A 22,597-nucleotide genomic window follows, 5' to 3' on the forward strand; every position below is an offset into this window, starting at 1 on the left:
ACTATGACTGCATACCTGATGTCATGTCTCCGTATTATGCAATCAACATCTCCATTGACACTCCACGTATCCACCCCCAGGATCAGTCCTACAATGTGATATAGGAAATAGAGCTTAATTGGCTATTTCCACTTTTCAGGGAGTCCCACAATCATATGTTTCGAAGACTGATATTAAAACGCGGCCGGTCAACCTCCAGGAGAAAATGATTGCATTTCTTAAACACCACAGCCCTCAAGCTGATGTTTAACCGGACTGCTGATCAGATACTTGGATCCTTGTACTATCATGTCCGCCGAACCCAACACCCCGGCAGAAGAACAGCTGGATCACACAAATGACCACGAAAAAGCCGATGAATTAGCGAGAGCTGCCAAAAATTTTGAAGAATCCGACCAGCCAAACCAGTCACAACGCGAGCATGCCTCTCGGCCCAACTCAGACACAAGTTTCGATGAATCCTCGAAAGAAATTCACCGCGGCAGCAAGCGCGAACTCACCGAGGATGACTGCTACGACAAGCTCGGCTTCTGCTTTCCCTGGTACAAGAAATGGACTATCCTCACAGTCATCTTCATCGTGCAGATGTCCATGAACTTCAACACGGGCGTCTACGCCAATGCGGTCCCAGGGCTTCAGCAGGAGTTCGGCATTAGTGCACAGGCGGCCCGTGTCGGCCAGATGATCTTCTTGGTGACATACGCCTTTGGCTGTGAGCTGTGGGCACCCTGGAGCGAGGAATTTGGTCGCTGGCCCATCATGCAGCTGAGTCTGTTTCTGGTGAACGTCTGGCAGATACCCTGCGCCGTGGCACCGAACTTTGGGACAATCGTTGTGTGTCGGGCGCTCGGTGGACTTAGCTCAGCCGGAGGCTCAGTGACGCTCGGCATGACGGCCGATATGTGGGAGGCCGAGGATCAAGGATATGCGGTTGCGTATGTCGTTCTCTCGTCGGTTGGGGGGTCGACCATCGGCCCCTTCTTTGGTGGGTTTATCGGCCAATACCTGTCCTGGAACTGGGTGTTCTGGGTGCAGTTGATCTTCGGCGGAGTCACCCAGGCCCTGCATTTTTTCCTTGTCCCGGAAACGCGCGCCACAATCCTCATCGACCGCGAGGCACGCCGTCGCCGCAGGACCGGCGACGAGGTCTACGGCCCGAACGAGCTCAAGACGCCCCGGCTGGACGCCAAGGACGTACTGCGAGTCTGGCGCCGGCCCTTTGAGATGTTCCTGCGTGAGCCGATCGTGCTCTGTCTTTCCCTACTGTCCGGTTTCTCCGACGCGCTCATTTTCATCTTCACCGAGTCGTTCAGCCTTGTTTTCGAACAGTGGAGCTTTAGCACCCTCGCCGTCGGCATGACCTTTGGCTCGATTCTGATCGGCTACGTGATCGCCTACCTGATCTTCTTGCCCGATATCTGGCGTCAGCGCAACATCCGCAAGATGCACGGCCCTGGCGCCCGGCTCCCCGAGCGCCGCCTCCTCCTTCTCCTATTTATCGCACCCCTGGAACCAATCGGGCTGCTGGGCTTCGCCTGGACCTCGATGGGACCGGCCTATACTCCTTGGATCGCACCATGCATCTTCGCCTGCCTGATCGCCATGGCTAACTACGGCATCTATATGGCCACAATCGACTACATGGTCGCCGCGTATGGACCTTACTCCGCCTCAGCGACAGGTGGGAACGGCTTCGCGCGGGATTTCCTGGCGGGAATTGCGACCATGTATGCTACCCCTATGTACGAGAATATCGGGGGAAAGTTCCATCTGCAGTGGGCGAGTACACTGCTTGGATGCGCGGGCGTTCTGGTGCTCATCCCGTTATACATCTTCTACTGGAAGGGCCCGATTATTCGGGAGAGAAGCAAGTTTGCGCAGACGCTGGAGGCAGACCGGCAGAGGCATATGAGTCGTCGGGCGAGTTACTTGCCGGGCGAGCAGAAGCCGTACGATGCTTGATTATCTTAGCTTGTATATGGTGATGATCCATGGACATCCAAAGTGGATTCGGTATAACTTGTATTGTTTTGAGACTGTAACATAGAATAGCCACCTGACCAGCTACTCTTAAGTCCATCCTAGTAAACATACTACACAATATTAGCTTCCGTCGACTCATGGAGTACCAGTTCCAGAAACCTACCCTAAAGTCCGGATTCTCTTTGTCCGTCAAATCCAAAAAGGCATTCGAGTGCTCAATCTTCTCGTCCACCGAAGTCTCGGACGATGAAACCTGGCCAGCTGCTGCAGCAGCGCTTCTCTTCTTCCGGTTACGGGCCATAAGGACTGTCCGTAGGGTCAGGAGGATTATATTGAAGAGCGCGTACAAGCAGAAATGGGCGGTTAGGCCTTTATGGTATCTTGGGGCGTCGTTGGACCGGAAGATCTGTTATAAACCGCATATCAGTGTTTGTCATCTGCATGAGTATGATTGAACTGACCTGAGGAGCGGCGGCATTGCTGGCGGACCACGCGATGAAGGTCACTGCCAGGACTGTAGACTTCTTGGTCTGTCCCGCTACGTTTCTCGAGATGAGGGAGAAGAGGAGGTTGCCCTCGGCGAGAATGAATTGCGTGCAATAGAATGCGATGAGCAGACCTGCGCGGGTCTTCGGTGTGGGAGGGATGGTGAAGATGATGGCTGTTCCGATAATGGCGGGTCTACACAGTTAGATTTGTTCGAACTGCCAGAGGGACAGCTTACATGGTCCACAGATGCATGATGAGAATGGTCTGCTTTGTCCAGGTGGCAAGGGACGCACCGCCGACCATCACAGTTATAGTGACTCCACCCTGTGCGATGTTGAGCAGCTGAGTCTGCAAAGTCGTAAAGCCGAAGCTCTTGATGATGATGTTGGAGAAGACACCTAGCCCGCCGATAATCAAGCAGCTGGTCATCTGCAACAGAGCATAAAGCCAGACGGCAGGGTCCCTGAGAACCTCCAGCACTTGGTACTTCTTGAACACTCTGTTCTGAATACCAGTCTCATTGGCGCGGACACGCTCGACCATCAATCGCTTGTCCTCCTCGCTCCAGCACTTGGCCTTCATCGGGCTATCGGGCAGATACCAGCCCATGAACACAGCCCAGGCGCAGGTGGCTACTCCGAGCACAAGAAACAGAAGCTGCCAGGATTTCATGGAGTGGCCTCTGTAGTGTTCGACACCGTAGGCGAGCAGACCACCAATCTATTACTGTCAGAGAATCCCTCCGCCGGAGTATAGGAACGAACCATGAGTTGGACACCCATCACTATCGTGTGTCAGTAGCTTTCTGATCCATCAGTTGATAAGAACATACTGCAATACCACAAACTGGTCAAAATTGTCTGTTCCGATCTCGTGTACCACATCGATGTTATAAGGATGAAGCATGGCTGCACACAGGACTCGAAGATACTGCTCTTGTTAGCGGACGCATATAATGACCCGGACAATCTCCTACCCAAGAAGAAACCGCACGACCATCAAACCAGGAAAGTTCGTCGCCGCAGCGCTACACTGCACACGGTGAGTCTCGAACTCGCGGAACGTTGACGAATTCACTTACAGCAATCACAATACCCCAAAGAAACACACTGAATGCACGGTCAGTTCTCGTCAATCATCAGATCAGGTAGAGGAACGTACTTGGTCGCAATGTATTTGCCAACCGGCAGCTTCTGCAAGAGAAAGTTGGTAGGGTACTCGCCTACCAACACACCAATGTACAGGATCGTTCCCAGCCAACTATACTGGTTGCCGACGAGACCCGCGTCTTTCTGGATTCCCATAATCGAAGCGAAGCCGAGTGTGCCCTTGTCGAGTGCTTGGCAGAAGTACGTCTGTAGTCATTAGAGCTAAGCTTCTCAAGCAGGGAGGGTAGACATACCGCAAGCATGCACACCAGTACGCGGCGGTTGATCATCCAAAACAACCGCCGGTTGGTCGCCTTGTCGATATGAATGGCGGCTGCGTTTGCGTACGCTGCTGTTTCCTGGTCCAGCTCTCCATGGTGGAAGGGCTTCACAGGAGCGACCGTCTCCTGTTGTTCGGTCATGGAGCTTTTACCTTCGATGTCAGGCATGGTCAATGTTTGGATAAGTGGATGTGTATATCTGAGTGGATAAGATCGTGAGCTAGGTGTATCATTCAGTGTCGATCCGCGACAGATCCTATATAGCGACAGATCCTATATACCCGGTGTACGATCAAGATGCAGAGACGGATGGTACGTGCACTGGGGTTGTGGAGGCCCCGGTGTAGAGTCCGCTGACCTTGCAAAACAACACCATTTGTCGGCAGGAACAGTACCAAGGTTCGCATAGAGTATAACGGGGGAAGCTCCGTTATTCTCTCCGGAGCCTTGCTGGAAAGTCACAAACTTTGTTGGAGGCGGGGAAGACGCCATCGAGGGATCGCTCCTTAGCGCGCAAATATGAAGCTGGCGGAGAGTCTCCGGTACATAGCCCGCAGAGCCCTAATCATCATACTGATCTGATGAGAAGACGGATACTGAATGCAGAAGTCGGCATGCTCTCCGTGTCCTGCGTGATTCGCCTGGGTTGATGTTGCATTCTGGTTTACGTGTTCCAGTCTTACATGGTTTGTCATAAGGATGGCATTACCGAAGTAACAGAGGATTTTCCTATCCGCATCACTTTCATATTTGAAGCCTGCACTTTCGAGTAGGAATACGGGCTGCGACAATGGAGGCTCTGACCAGGTTGCCCGACACTATGGATGTATGTTCTCTCCGTTCCAGTTTCCAATGGTGGAACAGGTCAATTGTACTGACTGGTCTATCAAGGAACCTGCACGAAAGAGAATCAAGAGCAAATCAAATGACCAGACGAATGGAAAAGTCGCGAAGACCAATGTTGTCCCACAGTCTGTGATTCATGCACTCTACTCTGAATCAGTGGCAGCAAAGCTGTGGAATGTGGCCAGCAGAGCTTTGGGAAAGGTGTTTAAATACATCAATGCGAGAAATACTATGCTAACACCGTCTAGAACGAACCACCCACCTTCTTCCCCGAGTACACAGGCAAAGATGGAGCCACATACGTTTACCGACACCGGAGCTTCTGGACGTCTGGCTTCTTTCCCGGATCCCTATACCTGCTGCTCGAGCGCCAAACCAAGTTCAACAACAGCACAGAAGCACGAACTCCTCACCCCCTCCTTCTTCAACACCTTTGCCAGTGGTGGACCGTCAACTTGCACCAGAACGCCACCCTCAACACGACACATGATCTTGGCTTCATGATTGCACCCTGGGCAATCAAAGCGTGGGAGCTACATCGAGACGCGAGGGCGTTTAGCAGTCTGGTGACGGCAGCCAATACTCTCGCTAGTCGATTCTGTCCCAAGATCCAGTCTATCCGCAGCTGGGACACCTGTGTGACGAAGCGGTATTCTTACACGGATCCGTCCAAGGACTTCCTTGTCATCATCGACAACATGCTCAACCTCGATATGCTGTTCTGGGTCGCCAAAGAGACTGGCAATCAGCACCTGTATGACGTCGCAGTGGCACACGCCCGCACAACGCAAAAACACCATATTCGCGCCAACCACTCCACATACCACGTGGTGAACTTTGACCAAGAGACACGCACGCCCAAGGAGAAGGTGACGAACCAGGGATACGACGACGATAGTTGCTGGGCCAGAGGTCAGTCATGGGGCATTCTCGGGTTCGCGCAGACATTCCACTGGACTGGTGATCCGTCGTTCCTGCAGACGTCGCGACAGCTCGCCGATTTCTTCATTGAGCACCTGCCTGAAGATGGCGTGCCGTACTGGGACTTTGATGCACCCGTCACGAGCGACTCGCCTAGAGATACGTCCGCCGCGATGATCGCATCGTGTGGAATGCTCTTGATCTACAAAGCACTCAGGGCGCAGGGCATGTACGACGAATCGGAGCGTTATCTCCATGTCGTCATGCGCATTGTAGAAGGGACGTTGACCAAGTTTCTGAACCCTCCGACCTTCAGATTCACTGTCCAGCCCTCCGATCGGGGCATCGAGACATACGAGGATGGGCTGCCCTGCGACCACGAGGAGAAGCCAGAACCTGGGTTTCTGGCTGTGAACATGTCCGTTCCGATGAATGAGATAAATGGCAGAGGGGTAAATGGCACTGTGAGAAAGAAGCCAGCAGCAGAGACAATCCTCACCGGTGCCACGATCAATAACTATGAGTTTGCTCCCAGAAGATGGGCCAACCATGGTCTAGTCTATGCAGACTATTATTTCATGCTTCTGGGGAACATGCTGCTTGAGTTGTGTTTGGTGCCATCGTTGCCATAGACGATATCTCGTGTTGATTGACTCTACTTTCTGTAGCTGACGTGTCAGCTCTCTGGAAGGCAAATTCTGTTCAAAGTTTCATTACAAACACAGGAATTAGGATTTGATCTCTTGTGCCTGGCCACTAGTAGGACGAGCTAAACGTAGAGTGGACTTGAAATTCATCGCATATTGCCCGGTGCTTCGCCGTTGGACGGGATGTTTTCACTGTTCATGGAAGGGTTCCCGTAGCGGCTTATCCGATGCCCTGGACTAAATGGTAAGTCCACGAAACGATCGGCATAATCAGGATTCGGGTTATTATTACAATCATTATAAGACTGGGCGACGGGGTCCCACAGCGGTTGCGCATGTAACGTTTCTACAGGCGGAGCGGCATATAGGGATGGGATATGATCCTTGGACAGGAGAGCCGGATCGAGCATTTGTGCTTCCGACAGCGGTGCATACTGCGGCTGCAGTGAGAGAGGAAGGGGCGGAAAGGCAAGGCTGAGTGCATTGTAGAGGGAGCCGTTTGGTGATGGCCCATTCTGCATAGGGTCACGGTTGCCCCAGTCGCCTGCATAAGCCGGGAAATTTGGGCTTGCTGAGTGACCTGACCCGTCGAACGAGCCACGTGGGAGGTATGTCCGAGATTGGGAATTGACAGGCCCCTCGTTGCCGTTCGAGTCTTGCTCCGGCAGGGGCTCCGCTCGCTCTATGGAATCCGAATATACAGTTTGCCGAATATCCAGTCTGACCCGACCAGACGCATGCTTGCGTGCATTGAGCAGTCTCTTTGCGAAGACGGATGCCAGATTTTCCAGGCCAGGTGTGTTCGGGCCCGCCCATCGTTGGGAAGTCTCCCAGAGACTGGCGACGATACTGTCCAGTTGGTCCGGCACTGGCGTTTTGGTGTATGTAGAATGTGTCAAAAGCATGCGGCCGGCGATAAAAAGGCAGAACGAGAATTGCGGATTGGTGAGGATGGGCGAGTGATGAAGGAATTGGTGGCCGATGGTGGCAATCTCCGCCGCAGCCTCGATGCATGTCTCTGCAGAGGCGACGGATGGGAGTCTCACAGGACACTGTTTCCAGTGCGGGGGCGGATATGCAATACTCTGATGCAGGAGAATGACCGCGGTGTTGTGGGTCATGTGTGCCAGAGTCAAGTTCGGATCCATCACTCCATCCGCATTCAAGACCGATGCGGTTCGCCATTTGGGTGGCAGGAAAAGCTTCCATTGCACGAGGCGCAGGTCGAGCTCCTTGAACTTCATCAGCCATAGCTGTGCCTTTTGCGCGTTCTGGAGGTCCAGCGCGTGCTGCAGAAAGAAGTTAATGACGAGGGTAAGCGACTCAGTTGCCTCGATGCAATATGCGAATCCCCCGATCGCATCCTGCTCGGTGTCGCCCTTGGCGGGTTCATTGTCGACGAGATTCGGGCTACTGCTGCTCAAAGTGCTTTTGTCGGAAATGCCAAAGAACGGTGCGCGCACCTCGCATTCCTTTTCCCAGAGAGCACCTTCGCAGGGCAGTCGGCGCTTCACATCGGCACTGGTAAGGCTGAGATTCCACCCCGTCGACACGCTGCAGAATCGGTCCATCAGGAAGACAGTCCAAAATACCCGTCGTCGCTCCTCCGCCTGCCACCAGAACTTGGAGGGTTTGAGGAAGACCATGCGTTGGATGAGATATTCGCCCTCCTCTGATCCTCGATCACCCTGCGACTCTTCTACACTGAGCTGAAGTTGCTCGACTGTGCGAGTCATACTACCGACAATCGACCATGCCGATGGCCCGCGGCCACTACCAATCTATTTTCCATCAGCGATTTCTGTTGTGAAAGTTGGCAATCTGACTTACAGTGTCAAAAGCAATAATAACCAGAGCCTGCAGATTCTCGACCGAGAAGGATTCCATACTGTTGAGAATGACCTTTTGCCGACTGGCAACGGCCACTTCCCTCCGAACCTCGGTGGTGCCGGCGTCACGATGGTGGGTGAAGCGGATGCAGGTCGCCACGATAGCGTGCAAAATATGGATTGCTTTGTCCCAACCTTCAGTTGTCTGTATCTGCTCCCGGAACTTCCTCACGTGTAGAATGGGTATCCAATGATGGACATTTGCAAAGTAGAACTCGACCAGGTCGTTCATCACTTCTCGAGATGGCAGGCCATGCGCGCCGAGATGAGCTGACGAAGAATGACCGGGCGGAGTTGGTCGCTTGGTCGCACTGGATTGGGACTCGAGCTTTCTGCGTTTTGCCGGAGGAACGTCTTGCTCAATGCTGTCCTCGCGGGTCTCGTTAACTACCGAACGAAGAGATCCTTCATTGTCCTCTGCTAGCTGCAGTAGAGTGTCCTTGACACGATCGCGGACTTGATCTAGGCCAATCCTCTCGGGATCTCTGCCGTTCTGCTGAACATCGTCTATTGAGTTGCTCACCGTATCCCAGATCTTTTGCCACAGAATCCCCTGACCAATGAACATGCTCTCCAGCGCCTCCACGCGACGTTGAAGCTGTTCGACCGCCCCGGCTCGCAGGCCAGGTTTCAGGCGACCGTTGTCGTAAAGACAGATTACATTGTAGCGGACGCATTGTGAGCATGGCTGTTCCCGGTCGCATTTGGCCTTTTTGCGCCGACAGGATTGACATGCAGGGATCTTGTCCTTATTGCTGTCCAGCTGGTCCAGGTCCGGTGGGGCTGCTGTTGACCTTGGCGACATTGTGGGAGAGCGATGGAGTCTCAATGAAAACTCATGATGCTTGTCGTGAATTGCGAGAAAAGGACTTTGTAAATTCGCTAGGGATCATCAGATAATTTTTTGGGGGTTTTCCTGGCACCCATCAAATTGTGCCGGGACCAGCTGCAACGCCCCATGGGGTAATCGAAGCTCAATCAAAGCTTCACCAAACTAGTCAACAATACCTCGTGTACTTGCGTCAGATCATAATATACCAAGGTTTTTTCCCCGCACTTGGATAAAGTAGTCACTCGACCAGTACCCATATCCCGGCAAGGCAGTGGGGAAGAGCTGGAATTCGATTGTTGATGGATGGTTGGATATTGAGATGCATGTGCGTACTCCTCCGTACTGGTTGGCGAGTCCATCCAGCCTGGCAAAAGGTCTGTGAGGGCTGACTGGCGGATAAATTGCCGGAGATTCTCCCGTGTCTTTTAACGATCCACTCTCCACCGGAGTTATCGCGACCTTGGTTGAAGGCGTCCTAAAGATTGATTGCTTTACCGCTTTGATGGTGCGAGAGATCGTCATCAGCACTGAGCAATGATACACGAGTTCCTGATGATTTCGTAATGGATGAACATACTCCTCGCGGTTCTAAGAGGATGTAACGACGAATCTACAAGAGTACCTTTTTAAGGTCCTCTGCATGTTGGATCACGTGCTGGCTATTTGTTTTGATCACATGATTTGTCTGCGCGTCCCCTTCACTCCACAGCGTTTCCATCATCCCAGCAGCTTGTACACATTGAGCCTTATACAGACCACTGATCATAATCAGGAATATCCTCGTCATAATATGTCTCTGTGACCTGTGAAAATCCTACTTCGGGCGCATGTGGTGGCCACGGCTGTCCAGTGCCGGTCGCAAACAATGCAAAACTCGCGCCTTCGAACACAAACCAACCTGACGGAGCAAATGCCAACCAAGACGATGACAGCGATACCAGCCAGTTGATGGTCTCATCTGACGCAAAGCTGTATCCAAATGTGTAGGAGAGGGGGTCCGCGCGGATATGCAGCGTCAGGTTCGACGGGATGGAGGACGAGTTCAGCTTGACCTGATTGTACTGTGGTGCGTCGTCAGCTGCATTTTCTATCTTGTCACCACAGGGTGAAGGCCGATTACCTCCGTAGTCCCGTTCTTTATCAACTGAGTGAAAATGCACATGCCGGTACTATTCACACAGCCCGACACTCCGATGTCCTGATGTTGGAGCTCACTCAAATAGGCACTGATCCCGACTGCCTCACCGTAGCCCAGCCCGGATGTTGTGGGAAGCAATTGCGCACTAAAGGTCATATTAAGCGACTTTTGCTTCCGCAGAATGGCTGCTGGGGTGTCCCGATCGCTCAGACCGAAAACGTTAGGCCGGAAGGCAAGTCCATGAGACTTCTTCTGACCATTCGCCCTCTTCAGCTCGTAGATCGGCGCGTACGGAGTGCGCAATGTGTACCATGAGGGACCAAGCGTCCCCTGGTCAAATCTGTCGATCAAAGGCGACGGTGGCAGTTTCTGATCGGGCGCAGGACCGACCGATTCACTGAGTAAGACTGGATTACCGTCATTGATCATCGGCCATCCATCCTTCCAGGTGACTGGTGACATGAAGGTCTCCCGGCCCAGGGGCGATGATCCATTGATCTTACGTCGAGCAAGGTAGACCGCGTAACTGTCGCCGTTGGCCGCCTCGAATATGGTGGCATGGCCAGTGGATTGCACCGTCAGGTTATCGTAGCCGTACGCTCCATTGAAAAGAATCGGATTATGCGGCGCAGGCTCCCAGGGTCCTTCTGGAGACAAGGAACGTGCGATACTGGCACGGTGAAGGTCGTCCGTGCCACCTGCCGGACTGTGAATCGACTGGCGCTTCAGGGACAAGGTGATGCTTACCCTCTGCGATGAGGAGATAGTACCATTGATCCCGCTTGAACATCTTGGGGCCTTCGGGACGAGCACTGGCATTATGCGGGAGCGTGCCATTCCACATGGAGCGATACTCCCCGATACAACGGCCACTGTCGATGTCTACTTCACACTGGTAAATTCCCCAAATACGGTCCTTGTTGTTGTTGGGGGCCATCAGGTTCAAGTACACTTTCCGTGAGACGGGATCCTGGAATAATGCGGGATCGATGCCCCAAGGGTCACCCCAAGTGGGATTTGACCAGGTCTTGAGGTCGTGCGACGACACCCACATCACTCGCGGCCAAACTCGGGCGACCGGGTCGTATGTCCATCGCGTCATTGCAGCGAGGTAGTATTTTCCATTGACGTAGGAGAGTGTTGGAGCCCAGGCACCTAGACGCACCATGTTTAGACGGTCAAGATGTAAGGATAAGCATGTACTAACCTGCGCCCGTTGGGGTTCCATATAGCTGAAGCTGCTCCGGTCTGGTGAATGCATGAGAGAAGAGCTCCCAGTTTGACAGGTCCTTGGACTTGTAGATCGGTGTGCTCGGCCAGTACTCAAATGACGAGGTTGCGAGGAAGTACTCGTCTCCTACGCGGAGAATCGAAGGATCAGGGTTCCATCCGGAGATAATGGGATTCCGGATCGCTAGGATGGTGAGCACCCAGCTCTGGAAGGCTAGCAGGAAGAGAGTGAACCGTGTCATTGCTGTTTGATATTTCGACCGCAGATCATCCTGTCTAAACAAAGCCTGTATACAAGACTCCGTATATATAGCATTTTCGTTTCTGGGAAATACCTCTAGTTGCAAATCCTTGTGGTTGAGCTCCACAATTTGGCTCCTTTCCCCTCCCCGTAGAGCAGATGGTATCCGGAGATCATCCGGGAGAAGAGCCGGTCACAGATAACACAGTGGATTTAGGGTCTCGGCTGGGGCATCATTTTGCCTTCGTAAATCCATTCAGACAAGTCAGTATCAGTCTGCCATGTCTCTTCCCTCTGTTGATGATTAATGGAGCGGCAGATCGTGCTTTCGTGGAGTATCCGTTCTCCTTTGGCGGCAAAAGATATACATAACTGCGGGCGGAATGATATAGGCTTGTATCGTTTATGAAGACAAAGAATCATCAGGATAGTTCATTACTTGGCTTATATTTTAACCATTAAGATAGCCATGTTCTATATGGTAGTAGGTTCACCTCGTTTCACAACCCTGCCGAACATTCAGAAGCTAGTATGCCCAGATCAGTTCACCCCAGCTGGGATGATCGTTGGACGAGACAGCACCTTCAAAGCCTTCGAATTCCTTGGCCTTGGTGGTCCACGGGGCTTTCTCCTTTCTCTTGACCACATACTGGTAGTATATGATATCCCAGATGGGGTTCTGGTTCGTCACGCCACGTTTCTGCTCGGAGATAGTTGCCCAGGGACCGTTGACTAGGACCGCCTCGCACCGGGACCACTTGGGATCGTACTCGACCGTTTCATTCAGATTGTACTTGGCTGCGTACTCGGCCGCTCTGAGCAGAAGATTGTGGCCCAAGTTGTACAGATCGACGCCCTGGCTCTGTCCGACTCGTGCGCCGTACGCAGCCCAGGCAATACCAGACATGGTGTGGCCTTTTGCATATGTCAGCGGATAGTCGGTAAAAAGAAGAAGATTACCTACTTTGATCACGTCCGGCTTCCACGGATTGGCCCGTCTCCGGATGGTACTGTGCAAAGAGACCGGCGCAGTTGTCCTGGATAAAAGCGTTCATCGCATAGTTGTACAGTTCGACATCATTCAGATAGACCGCAAAGCTGAGCATTGCCTTGATACTGGCCATCCCGTAATTGGCCTGTCCAACAACGACCGATTGCCGCGAGAACAGCCAGTACAGCTGGTTGCTGAACCCCGAACCACCCTGCCACTTGGCCCCGGCTTCGGTCCAATTGCCCTCCCAGCGCATGATCTCCGCTGCATTGACAAACAAATCCCCGTCGAGACCAATCATCAGCGAGCGGTCGGTCCCGATGATGTCGGTCAGGTTGCTTCCCCAAGCATCTAGAATGGTGGTGCTCCGATCCCAGTGCGACTGGTTGCGGGTGATGTACCACATCAGCGCATTCTGCCATGCCGCACGAACGTCATGCGCGAACGAGGTGTAGTTGCTGATGCTCCCACGTGAGAGAACGGCGTGCGGCCCCTGCATCTGGTAGCTGGCCTGGGAGTATTGATCGGCGCTGAATTTCTCGTAGGCCGACGCCCAGGGATCTTGCTTGGACAGGACATTGGTCCGGATGCGCTCCAGGTCCTCGTGCGTGTGCCAGATACCGGGATGGACAAAGTCTCCGGGGCGTTTCTTGAGGTATTTGGTCGTGTCGACGCCGGAGAAGTCGCCGACGTGAGGAATGGGGCCATAGACGCTGGGGATGTCCGCCACTGTGGAGTGACAGACGCCTGCCAGGGCGAGGATGCTTAGGAATACCTTCATGTCGCAAGAGATTGCTTATAGTCCGATTTATTTGAGGCCTGTCAACATTTATGTCACGGACAAGGGTTGCTAGAGTACTTATACTTGTTTCTTAATTCTTCCATGACTTGTGGTTGTGGAACAATGCAATATTCTTCTGGTATCGGAAGAATTGCGGGACAAGATGATTTCACTTTTGGGGCCCCGCATTCTCCGATAAACCGTTGCTCAGTCTAGAGTTTATTCCAGTTGAGCTTGTTCTCTGTTTGTTCGTCATGACCGTCGGGGCAAGGCCGGCGTCTACGCCGAGCGCTTTGGTTAAACCATTCCCCAGATGCCCGCATTGATGCCCCGCATTATTGAGTGTTGATCCTGCGCATTACGGTACTGGCAATTGTGTTTTTGGGAGATATGTGTGGGGGCTCTATCTGACAACTATATAGTCATTCACCTTCTTATGGTCACTCGGTCTTTCTTGCAACCTGACCAACATGAAGCTGATATCTACCCTCCTGGTGACCTGCTTGACAGTATGCAGCAGTGTCCTCGCTGCGACTCAAGATCCCCTCAATTACTTGAATATCAAGCCCTCCTACGTCGCGCCGAGATCCTCCAACACGACAACACTGCTGCAATTCATCAAATCCCGCTCAGATTTGAGTACGCTTTCAGAAGCCTTAGACAAAGTCGGCGGCTTCTCGGAAGCATTCGACACGGATGCCACCTGGAAATTCACCTTCTTTGCCCCGAATAACGATGCCTTTGAGAAGAATGTGGGCAGATACTTCACCTCGTTCGAGTCTACTCCGTATGGCCCCCGCGACAATTCAATGTGCTGGTCACTAACTGTCAGTAGAAAAGGCAAATGGTGGCTGGGGAACAGCATCCTGCATCACTATGTTCCCAACACAAACTTGAAGTCGTCCAATTTCAATGAATCTTATCAACAATTCCAGGTGATTCAGTGGTCACAACTCAAGCGCAAATGAATTGGCTGACAGAAACGGTAGACTGCGACGTATCTATATGTTGGAGCTGAGATTCAGGACGGGGATCTTCTCCTAAACAAAGTTGCTACTGTGGTAGAAAAGGATATTGCAATTACACAGGTAGGCTGGACATTTGCCGTGGAGGATGACCGCTAAATGCTCTTCAGGGGATCGTACATATCATCGATCATATTCTTGAACCCTCGGCTCAGATCTTTGAGGGCGATCTGCCTCGAATCTCCCAGGCCTTTATTCCTGGTAGTTGCTCGAACCCCAAACTTCCATATTGTTGATAGGAACTCGGATGGAGTAAGAGTATAGATAGCTACTTGAATTGATTTGCTTGTTAAGTATGCCTGAGTCTCAGCGCAGACTTTTATATGACGATTCTTGTATAATGCTACCGCTGTCTGGAGATGCGATTAATGCTAAATGGACCGACATAGAACGGATTGGCTGCGATCGCCTAGCTATCAGAAAGGCCTGGATACAATCCACATCGGGACTGACTAGTAGTCCCCTGTTCCTCATGTGAATAGGATTAGAACATCCGCATTAAATTGTTCGAAATACTAAACTTGTAGTCTCAACACCAGCGTCTGATAAGGCTGCAGCACGCCCTTGTAACCATTCACCTTTCCCAAAGACTTGTGAGACCACAGTTCTGTAGCCTTGACGGGACCGTTAATTCCCAGTCCCAGATCGGCGAACGAGACCGACAGATCCTGGCCATAACTCTTCTCATTAAACAGAAGGACTACGCACCCGCCTTGCACTTGGCCAGCCCATACCTGCCATGATCCCTCTTCGCTGGCAGTCTCGACATAACGCACCGCTTGGCCCATTGAGTCCTGGTTAAGAGCGATAATGTCCCTATTCTTAAGAACCGCCAGGCTCTCGTTCGACAGCTTCGACAAATCCGCCCCAATAATCAGAGGAGACTTGAGCGCCGCCCAAAACGCAAAATGCGTCTGCTGCTGGTACAAGGTCATATCGCCGTTACCGATCTCCAGCATATCCATGTCCAGCCAGTGGCCCGGTGTCTGATACTGGCTGATCTCACGCATCTTGCGGATGATGCTCAGCACCGAGCAGCCCGCATACCCGGTGTTGAGGCAGTAGGCCGTCTTGCATGCGCAGCCCGTTTCGTTGGTAAATTTGGCGGTGATGTCGCCCGACATGCGATAAGAATGTCCGATCTCTGCGATCCAATTAGCCCGTACATCCTCTATCTCTAGCTGGATGGTTGAGACAACATACTCCCGCCCCAGTGCCACGGAAACTGATACCCCCACTCACACAACGAGTAGAAGATCTCTCGGCCAGAGAGTTCCAGCGCCTTTTGCATCACCCCAAAGCGCACCTGCGGCGGCTCCGTCATGGCCTGGAATCCGCCGCAGTTGTCATACTTCCAGTAATCCACGCCCCAGCTAGCGAGCGTCTGCGCATCACGCTCCTCATAGCCCCAGCTCCCTGGCCGAAAGCCGCAGGTTAAGATCCCACTGTCGCCGTAGAGGCCGACCTTCAGACCCTTGGCGTGGATGTCGTCTATAAGCGGCTTTATGCCATTGGCGAAGGAGGTCAAGTTCGGCTGGAGGTATCCGTCCGCGGTGCGCGAGTAGTCGGACCATCCCTCGTCCAGAAGGATGTATTCGTACCCGGCGTCTTTGAGGCCGAGGGTCTCGAACAGTTGGGCGGTGTTCTCGACTACTGAAGCGTTGATGTTGGACTTGAAGGTGTTCCATGAATTCCAGCCCATTTGCGGAGTTTGGCCTAGAGGCGATTTGCCCGCAGCTGAGGGCTGAGTGTTGAGTAGTAAAAGGCTGGCCAGAGTGACGCCGAATGCATTGTGGTGGTACATTGTGATAGTCACTGCTGGAACGACCCTGGCGTCTAGGAGCGCAGAATGCAATGATTTGTATTTATAGCTACTTTTCTCAACTTGGCGATCCCGGATACCCTCCAGGAAACATAAGGCCCAGCTGCAGCAAAAATGTGGGGTGACTGTTCCTAGAGGATATGCTCATGGCCGTGGAATGATTACCGGAGTTTGCCCGGCGGGTATCCTTGATCATGACTGTGGCTTGTTGTCGACTCGATTTGAGGCTTGGCCGTGGAGGATTGGGTGATCTTGATTACTGAGGATGAGGATTAGCATAAGTGTGTTTGTTAGTTGGTACGTGTGGGGTGCTTATCCCCTGTACTCATGATCCAATATAGTTCGGAGGCGTCCCATCCCTGCAGGTATATCGACGGAAAATATATATGCGACATGCAATGATCAACATCGGATTGGTTGACTGACTTATATTTCGACCATGAATATTCTATCACAAATGATCGCGTTCATGCATATAATTCCTCATTAGTTTACAATTAATACCAAAACCAGGCATACGTCTATGTGTCCTGGAATATATATACAAGAAAGCAATAATCACATGAAAACCGTCGTATGGTATAACCAACCAGATCGCGAAATCAAGGATGATGCCGATCTAACTGATCATTCGAAATAACCGAAATTTCCACCTGTTTCGTAATGCCCTGGTCGAGATGTGGTGGCGAATCCCGCCGACCACTGACGGTCGTATTCGTGATGCTGACGGGATCCAGGATCCGCTCAATGCTGCCGGTATCAAGGGTGGCATTCTTGGTGAAGCGACGCGTGCGACGGGACTGCGCCGTCTCGTCATGTCCCGTGCGCCGCTGGCCGGTCGCAGGCCCGGTGAGTTCGTAGGAGCGCGAGTAGCCGCGGCTGGAAAACTTGCGGACGGAGGAGATGATCAGGGGACGAATACAAGGGACGGAGGAGGTGATGATGATGATTGCGTTCTCGACGTAGCCCCAGCGGATGAGCTCAACGCCTCCGCTGGCGCCGAGATTCGTGACACTGGGGACCTCGTCCAATTTGGTGGTTTTGATGATGGAGGCGACCATGGCCCTGTGACAATAAGTATCCTGATCGGTAAATAAGGGTATGAAAACATACACAAGGCCCAGACTGAGGAGGGTGATCAAACTGATCTTGATGCGCATCTTCAAGTTGAGATTCCAGAAGATGAGGGTCGGGAAAATGGCCAGGAAAAGGTCGCAGGCCGAGTTTGCGGCTGGTACAGGTCAGCATAGGATCGTAGAGACAGGGACGGAGACAGACTGTTCGAGTAGTAGGCAAACTTGATGACGGCGTGGATATCACCGCAGGTGGTTTTCGTCGTGGGGTCCCAGAGAATGCGCACATTGCGACAGATGCTCAGCGGAAGGACGGCCGAGGCAACATTGCCCGCGAACTGGAGCAGCATGACCGTCCATAACGCGATCAGATACTTTTTGTTGTTTCCGAGAATGGCCAGGAGGTAGAGGATGAAGGAGCAGCGGGCGAGGGTGGTGCTGATGGTCACAATGGGCACTTGGATGGCGATGTACTTCAGGACGAGTTCGACTTCGTGCGGTTTTTCCGCTTCGAGGACGAGGAGATTCTTGCCAAAGCCATGCTGCACGCACAGCGTCAGGAAGACGGTGGAAATGACGGCCAGGACCTAATGCGACCAATGTCAGTAATGCGAGACGATCAGCTCGATGGCTCCTACTTACCAGTGCAACGATCATGAGAACATCGTCGACACGAAACTGGCGAATTTTGATCTTTGCAAAGACTCGCAGAATGACGATAATCACTGCGATGATCACTGCGGCCCAGATGCCCCTTACGAGGGCCGGGCCGAGATCAGCTGTGGTCTGTGAGTCCTGGGCCATTGCGGATGTCGACCGACCCTTTGCACTCTGTGGGGAGTTGTGTGTCTTTGTAAAGATGAGATCCAGAAGAGGGCAACAGAGTCGATCAGATCATGGCCTGTGAGGCATTATGGTAGTGCACATGACAAGAGATTTCGACCCTGGGTAAGCATCGCTTAATAATGACACCGAATATTCTTCAGGTCTCAGGAACAGGTAGTCGCAGGAGCTGCCAAGTGTCTCTCAGGCACTGAAAGCTCAATGGCTCTGGCGATTTAGACTTTGCAGCATGGCCACGGAGAGCGGACGATTCATGGACGGAGCAAAAAAAAAGGCAAAAAGATCCATTCGCCTAGTCAATAAGAATCTGGCCAGAGGGAAAGGGGATCCGCAGAAGGTTTCCAAGGATACGGCCGGCGATAGATCGAAGTCCGACCCGTAAATAGGGTTCTGAACAAGCTATATTTCTGCATTTGGGTGGACTTGGGGACCATTGTGTGAGAGGCCAGAGCGGACAATTGAGTTCTTTGAATAATTTCATCGGTCATGGATTGGTCAAGATTCTGATTTGGCTGGTCTGGAGGCAAGAGAAGAGGAGGTGGCCCTCGTGTGGAGTACAACCAGACCTCCATCACACGAAGCTATCCATTCATAGCTTTGCCTGACTCCCGACTCTGAGGTTTGTCTTTGCCGGCTGGAATCACCGCCGTTAGAGCGCAGATGCCGAATTATGCAAGCGAGGAGATGAGGGTTATACTAGACTCGGAGGAGATACACCGGACGAAACTTTAACGGGCAGCAGAGACCCCGATTGGCGAGAAACAGAATGGGAGTGAGACATGCCGGCATCTCCGTCTTCCATTGGTGGCTATTCTCTCTTCTCGAATTTTGGAGTGGTGGGCCAAGTGGCCCATTCTCCACTGCTTGGTCCGAGTCATTCCATATTGCATTTTTGCTCTGAATCCTACCCAGTAACCACTGATTGCGTCCAGTGGAATGCCTGCAGATCTCATGAGATACAGACAGTTCCACAACTTCATATATAATATCCCACGAAGGATTGTGTCTGGATGATCGTCGTTAGGAGTAATATTGCGAACATATCCTCTGTACCCTTCATTTCAAAAACAGCTTGCTGGCAGCTTGGCGGTGGCTAATTCCGGGAGACACGCGCATTTATACGAAAGGCTACTGAACAAAGTCTCATTTTTAATGCCGTTACTAGTACCATTGGAGAAGTTGACAGAGACACTCCAGCACCATTATTGCATCCGAGATAGCTGTACGTGAAACCATGACTCGAGATACTACTCAGTTTTTCGATGTCCTTTGGGCCCGGCTGAACCGAAGAATAGCCGATTCTATTATTAAGGAGGTATCCATGTGTGGCTGTGCTGCAGTGTCTTTGTCTCTGCCAAATAAGCTCGCCCAGGTAGACTCAATGTAAAGCCCCGTTAATCAAAAAATAAATTAAGGGCGACGCACAACGAAAATTCAGGACATTGCCAGTTGCACCATTGTTTCTCTGATAACATCAATTGAATATATTAAGCTCGCTCAACCAGCAGAGCTTTCTACTGTTGTATTTTGTAGCTTTGATAGCTGGCGACCTAGAAGAAATACGCAGACCATGTCCCAGTCTCACTGAGCATGCCTTTCTTCGTTGGCTTCGACCTTCCAGCCCTCATGATCTTTCCGAATTCCCCCACTTGGCCACTAGTGGCGGTGCACGGCCAAGCTACTTGATCCCTGCACCGTCAAGGGCTGATAGGGAAGACGTATGCAGAATGCCAGTCAGGGGCATGTCTAGCGGAAGTCTCGCTTCTAGATGCATGAAATCTGTCTAGTGCAGAAGAATACACACGTGGGACTCCATAGTTCAGTCACTGCCATGTGGTCAACAAAAGCCACTTCGGGGGATCACCGAGCGTATAGACTGTCGAGGAGACACGAGATGCATAGTCCATGGCAGTTCGTCATGATTCTTTTCCAGGTTGTGTAGCCACATTTTCAAGCCTTGAAGCAACTCAAGATGGGCAAATCTGAAAGTGTATCCGAGCCCCGACGACTATTGATCTTGCCCCCGCCACTGCCCGTAGTGGACTCGGTGGTATTACCCAATCCGGCCACCCAGGGCTTCTCTGGGAAACATCGCCGCGCATGCACCACCAAACACGCATGGATTTGCCAGGTTTCCTAGATCTCTCGGCTCGGTGCAGGTACCGGATAACAACGATTCAGACAGAATAATGGAGACTCCGACGGATACGCCCGATCAAATAGTTCACGCCATCTCCCATAAATCACCACCCTGCCTTTGCGGAAGAACGCCGAGGTAGCCAGGCGATAATCATCTCTTTCTCCCCCATCTCTCCACCATCTGGTATAAATATCCAGCAAGCTCAGGATCGGCATGATCAACCGACGATCGTGAGATTCTTCCCATCCGCCTAACTTATATACCTCGCCTCCTCTCCCCTTCCCCACACTTCTTCGCGACATCATGAAGACCTCATGGGCGTTGACCGTTTTGGTCGCGCTCGCCTCCGCGAAGCGCTCTTCATGTTCTCAGTGCCGTTGCTTGCCCAGTGACGGCTGCTGGCCCTCTCCTTCCTCCTGGGCCGCGCTCAACTCCACTGTTGGTGGTCGTCTGGTCGCTACCGTACCCATCGGATCCCCCTGCCACGATCCCAATTACGATGCGACCGCCTGTGCGGCTTTAAAGAATGCCTGGAATCTTCCCCAGACTCAGTATGTGGACCGCGGTCGACCTCCTCATGCTCTATCGCAAGAAAGAAGCTGACCTCAATGTGTACAGCATCGAATCCTCCTCGTCCATCATGCAGACCTACTTTGCCAATCAGAGTTGTGACCCCTTCACCGCAGAGTCCACGCCGTGTCTCATGGGCAACTATGTCAATTACGCCGTCGATGTCTCCTCCAGCGACGATGTGATTGCCGCCGTCAACTTCGCCCGGAAGAACAATATCCGCTTTGTCATTCGCAACACTGGTCACGAGTGAGTGGATTGTGCAAACAGAGAGCCGAGGGAATGCTAACGGGAGATGCAGTTACTTTGCTCGCTCCAGTGGTGCTGGCGCTCTTTCCGTTTGGATGCACCACTTCAACGACGTTCAATACCGCGACTGGTCCGACGCTCACTACAGCGGTCCCGCGTTCAAGGTCGGCGCTGGTGTGATGGGCTACCAGGTGTTGGAGGCGGCTCACGCCAAGGGCCTGGTCGTGGTCGGCGGCGAATGTCCCACCGTCGGTCTCGCTGGTGGATATATCCAGGGAGGTGGACACTCCGCCCTCAGCACCTCCTTCGGACTGGGAGCCGATAACGCCTTGGAATTCCAGGTGGTCACGGCCGCGGGAAAGCTGGTCACTGCCAACCGGACCACTAACCCCGATCTCTTCTGGGCTCTCAGCGGCGGTGGTGCCGGCAACTATGGTGTCGTCGTCTCGGCCACCATCAAGGCGCACCCCGACGCCACTGTTGCTGGCGCTAGTCTGCAGTTCCTCTCCAGCAAGACTACCCCAGACAACTTCTACGAGGCTATCTCCGAGTTCCACGGTCTGCTACCCGCCATGATTGATGCCGGCGCCACCGTCATCTACCAGGTCGCCTCCTCCTTCTTCGCGCTCAACCCGGTCACCGCGTACAACAAGACGACCAACGATGTCAAGGCCCTCTTGACACCCTTCCTCAACGTCCTGGATTCCCTGAACATCACGTACGCTGTTGCCTACACCGAGTACGCCTCTTACTACGATCACTACAACAAGTACATGGGCCCCTTGCCCTACGGTAACCTCGGAGTGGGTGAGTACCAGTACGGTGGTCGTCTGATCCCCCGTGATGTCCTCGACAACAACGCCGCTGGCTTTGCCTCGGTCATCCGTAACATCACCGAGCACGGCGTCATCGCTGTCGGTGTCGGTATGAATGTCTCTCAGCCCGGTGATGTCTCCAACGCCATCTTCCCCGCCATGCGCAATGCCGCCGTCACCATGCAGATCGGTACGCACTGGAGCGAGACCGCTCCGTGGTCCCAGATGGTCGCCGATCAGTACCGGATGACCGACGAGTATGTGCCCCAGCTGGAGGCGGTCACCCCTGGCAGCGGCTGCTACCAGAACGAGGCCAATTTCCGCCAGCCCAACTGGAAGGACACGTTCTTCGGCGTCAACTACACTCCCCTGCTCAAGATCAAGCAAAAGTGGGACCCCAGCTACTTCTTCTACGCTCTCAAGGCCGTTGGCAGTGACTACTGGACCGTTGACGACTCGGGTCGTATGTGCCATGCTTGAACTTGAAATCATCTAATAGAGCCTTTCACGGTGATGATGATGATCATCATCCTGGAGATATAATTGTGTATAGACTTTTTTATTTTGCGTTACGCACAGTTGTACATAGATACAAGATACCAGAAGTGCAGTAATATCGGTTCGAGTTCTTGACTGCATTACC

The 22,597-nt window shown here is 52.6% G+C and overlaps 10 protein-coding genes across 10 annotated transcripts; 4 read left to right on the forward strand and 6 right to left on the reverse strand.

Moving 5' to 3' along the window:
* Positions 1 to 288: 288 nt before the first annotated feature.
* Aud_010888 (uncharacterized protein) lies at positions 289 to 1,962 on the forward strand (the record flags this gene model as incomplete). The annotated part of the gene is made up of 1 exon (XM_043295719.1): positions 289 to 1,962. The coding sequence occupies one exon, from the start codon at positions 289 to 291 to the stop codon at positions 1,960 to 1,962; it is 1,674 nt and encodes a 557-aa protein (XP_043151654.1).
* Positions 1,963 to 2,081: 119 nt separating this feature from the next.
* Aud_010889 (putative MFS transporter) lies at positions 2,082 to 4,069 on the reverse strand (the record flags this gene model as incomplete). Its single annotated transcript, XM_043295720.1, has 10 exons — positions 2,082 to 2,093; positions 2,147 to 2,389; positions 2,445 to 2,664; positions 2,708 to 3,192; positions 3,237 to 3,256; positions 3,305 to 3,402; positions 3,449 to 3,504; positions 3,554 to 3,581; positions 3,634 to 3,827; positions 3,875 to 4,069. 10 exons carry the CDS (start codon positions 4,067 to 4,069, stop codon positions 2,082 to 2,084), a joined length of 1,551 nt encoding a protein of 516 aa, XP_043151655.1.
* A 652-nt stretch (positions 4,070 to 4,721) lies between these two features.
* Aud_010890 (glycoside hydrolase family 88 protein) lies at positions 4,722 to 6,300 on the forward strand (the record flags this gene model as incomplete). The annotated part of the gene is made up of 3 exons (XM_043295721.1): positions 4,722 to 4,727; positions 4,793 to 4,948; positions 4,996 to 6,300. 3 exons carry the CDS (start codon positions 4,722 to 4,724, stop codon positions 6,298 to 6,300), a joined length of 1,467 nt encoding a protein of 488 aa, XP_043151656.1.
* Positions 6,301 to 6,461: 161 nt separating this feature from the next.
* On the reverse strand, positions 6,462 to 9,009 carry Aud_010891 (putative C6 transcription factor; the record flags this gene model as incomplete). Its single annotated transcript, XM_043295722.1, has 2 exons — positions 6,462 to 8,096; positions 8,146 to 9,009. The coding sequence occupies 2 exons, from the start codon at positions 9,007 to 9,009 to the stop codon at positions 6,462 to 6,464; spliced, it is 2,499 nt and encodes an 832-aa protein (XP_043151657.1).
* Positions 9,010 to 9,782: 773 nt separating this feature from the next.
* Aud_010892 (beta-xylosidase) lies at positions 9,783 to 11,646 on the reverse strand (the record flags this gene model as incomplete). Its single annotated transcript, XM_043295723.1, has 4 exons — positions 9,783 to 10,097; positions 10,157 to 10,872; positions 10,922 to 11,329; positions 11,382 to 11,646. The coding sequence occupies 4 exons, from the start codon at positions 11,644 to 11,646 to the stop codon at positions 9,783 to 9,785; spliced, it is 1,704 nt and encodes a 567-aa protein (XP_043151658.1).
* Positions 11,647 to 12,171: 525 nt separating this feature from the next.
* On the reverse strand, positions 12,172 to 13,417 carry Aud_010893 (uncharacterized protein; the record flags this gene model as incomplete). Its single annotated transcript, XM_043295724.1, has 2 exons — positions 12,172 to 12,560; positions 12,610 to 13,417. 2 exons carry the CDS (start codon positions 13,415 to 13,417, stop codon positions 12,172 to 12,174), a joined length of 1,197 nt encoding a protein of 398 aa, XP_043151659.1.
* A 470-nt stretch (positions 13,418 to 13,887) lies between these two features.
* Aud_010894 (uncharacterized protein) lies at positions 13,888 to 14,541 on the forward strand (the record flags this gene model as incomplete). Its single annotated transcript, XM_043295725.1, has 3 exons — positions 13,888 to 14,204; positions 14,253 to 14,352; positions 14,407 to 14,541. 3 exons carry the CDS (start codon positions 13,888 to 13,890, stop codon positions 14,539 to 14,541), a joined length of 552 nt encoding a protein of 183 aa, XP_043151660.1.
* A 416-nt stretch (positions 14,542 to 14,957) lies between these two features.
* Aud_010895 (glycoside hydrolase family 27 protein) lies at positions 14,958 to 16,246 on the reverse strand (the record flags this gene model as incomplete). The annotated part of the gene is made up of 2 exons (XM_043295726.1): positions 14,958 to 15,586; positions 15,646 to 16,246. 2 exons carry the CDS (start codon positions 16,244 to 16,246, stop codon positions 14,958 to 14,960), a joined length of 1,230 nt encoding a protein of 409 aa, XP_043151661.1.
* A 620-nt stretch (positions 16,247 to 16,866) lies between these two features.
* Aud_010896 (uncharacterized protein) lies at positions 16,867 to 18,141 on the reverse strand (the record flags this gene model as incomplete). The annotated part of the gene is made up of 4 exons (XM_043295727.1): positions 16,867 to 17,329; positions 17,378 to 17,495; positions 17,543 to 17,924; positions 17,980 to 18,141. The coding sequence occupies 4 exons, from the start codon at positions 18,139 to 18,141 to the stop codon at positions 16,867 to 16,869; spliced, it is 1,125 nt and encodes a 374-aa protein (XP_043151662.1).
* A 2,482-nt stretch (positions 18,142 to 20,623) lies between these two features.
* On the forward strand, positions 20,624 to 22,434 carry Aud_010897 (putative isoamyl alcohol oxidase; the record flags this gene model as incomplete). Its single annotated transcript, XM_043295728.1, has 3 exons — positions 20,624 to 20,871; positions 20,939 to 21,139; positions 21,192 to 22,434. 3 exons carry the CDS (start codon positions 20,624 to 20,626, stop codon positions 22,432 to 22,434), a joined length of 1,692 nt encoding a protein of 563 aa, XP_043151663.1.
* Between the last annotated feature and the right edge of the window lie 163 nt (positions 22,435 to 22,597).

The sequence above is a fragment of the Aspergillus udagawae genome (genome assembly GCF_001078395.1).
Source record: "Aspergillus udagawae IFM 46973 DNA, scaffold_9, whole genome shotgun sequence".
Classification (NCBI taxonomy): domain Eukaryota; kingdom Fungi; phylum Ascomycota; class Eurotiomycetes; order Eurotiales; family Aspergillaceae; genus Aspergillus; species Aspergillus udagawae.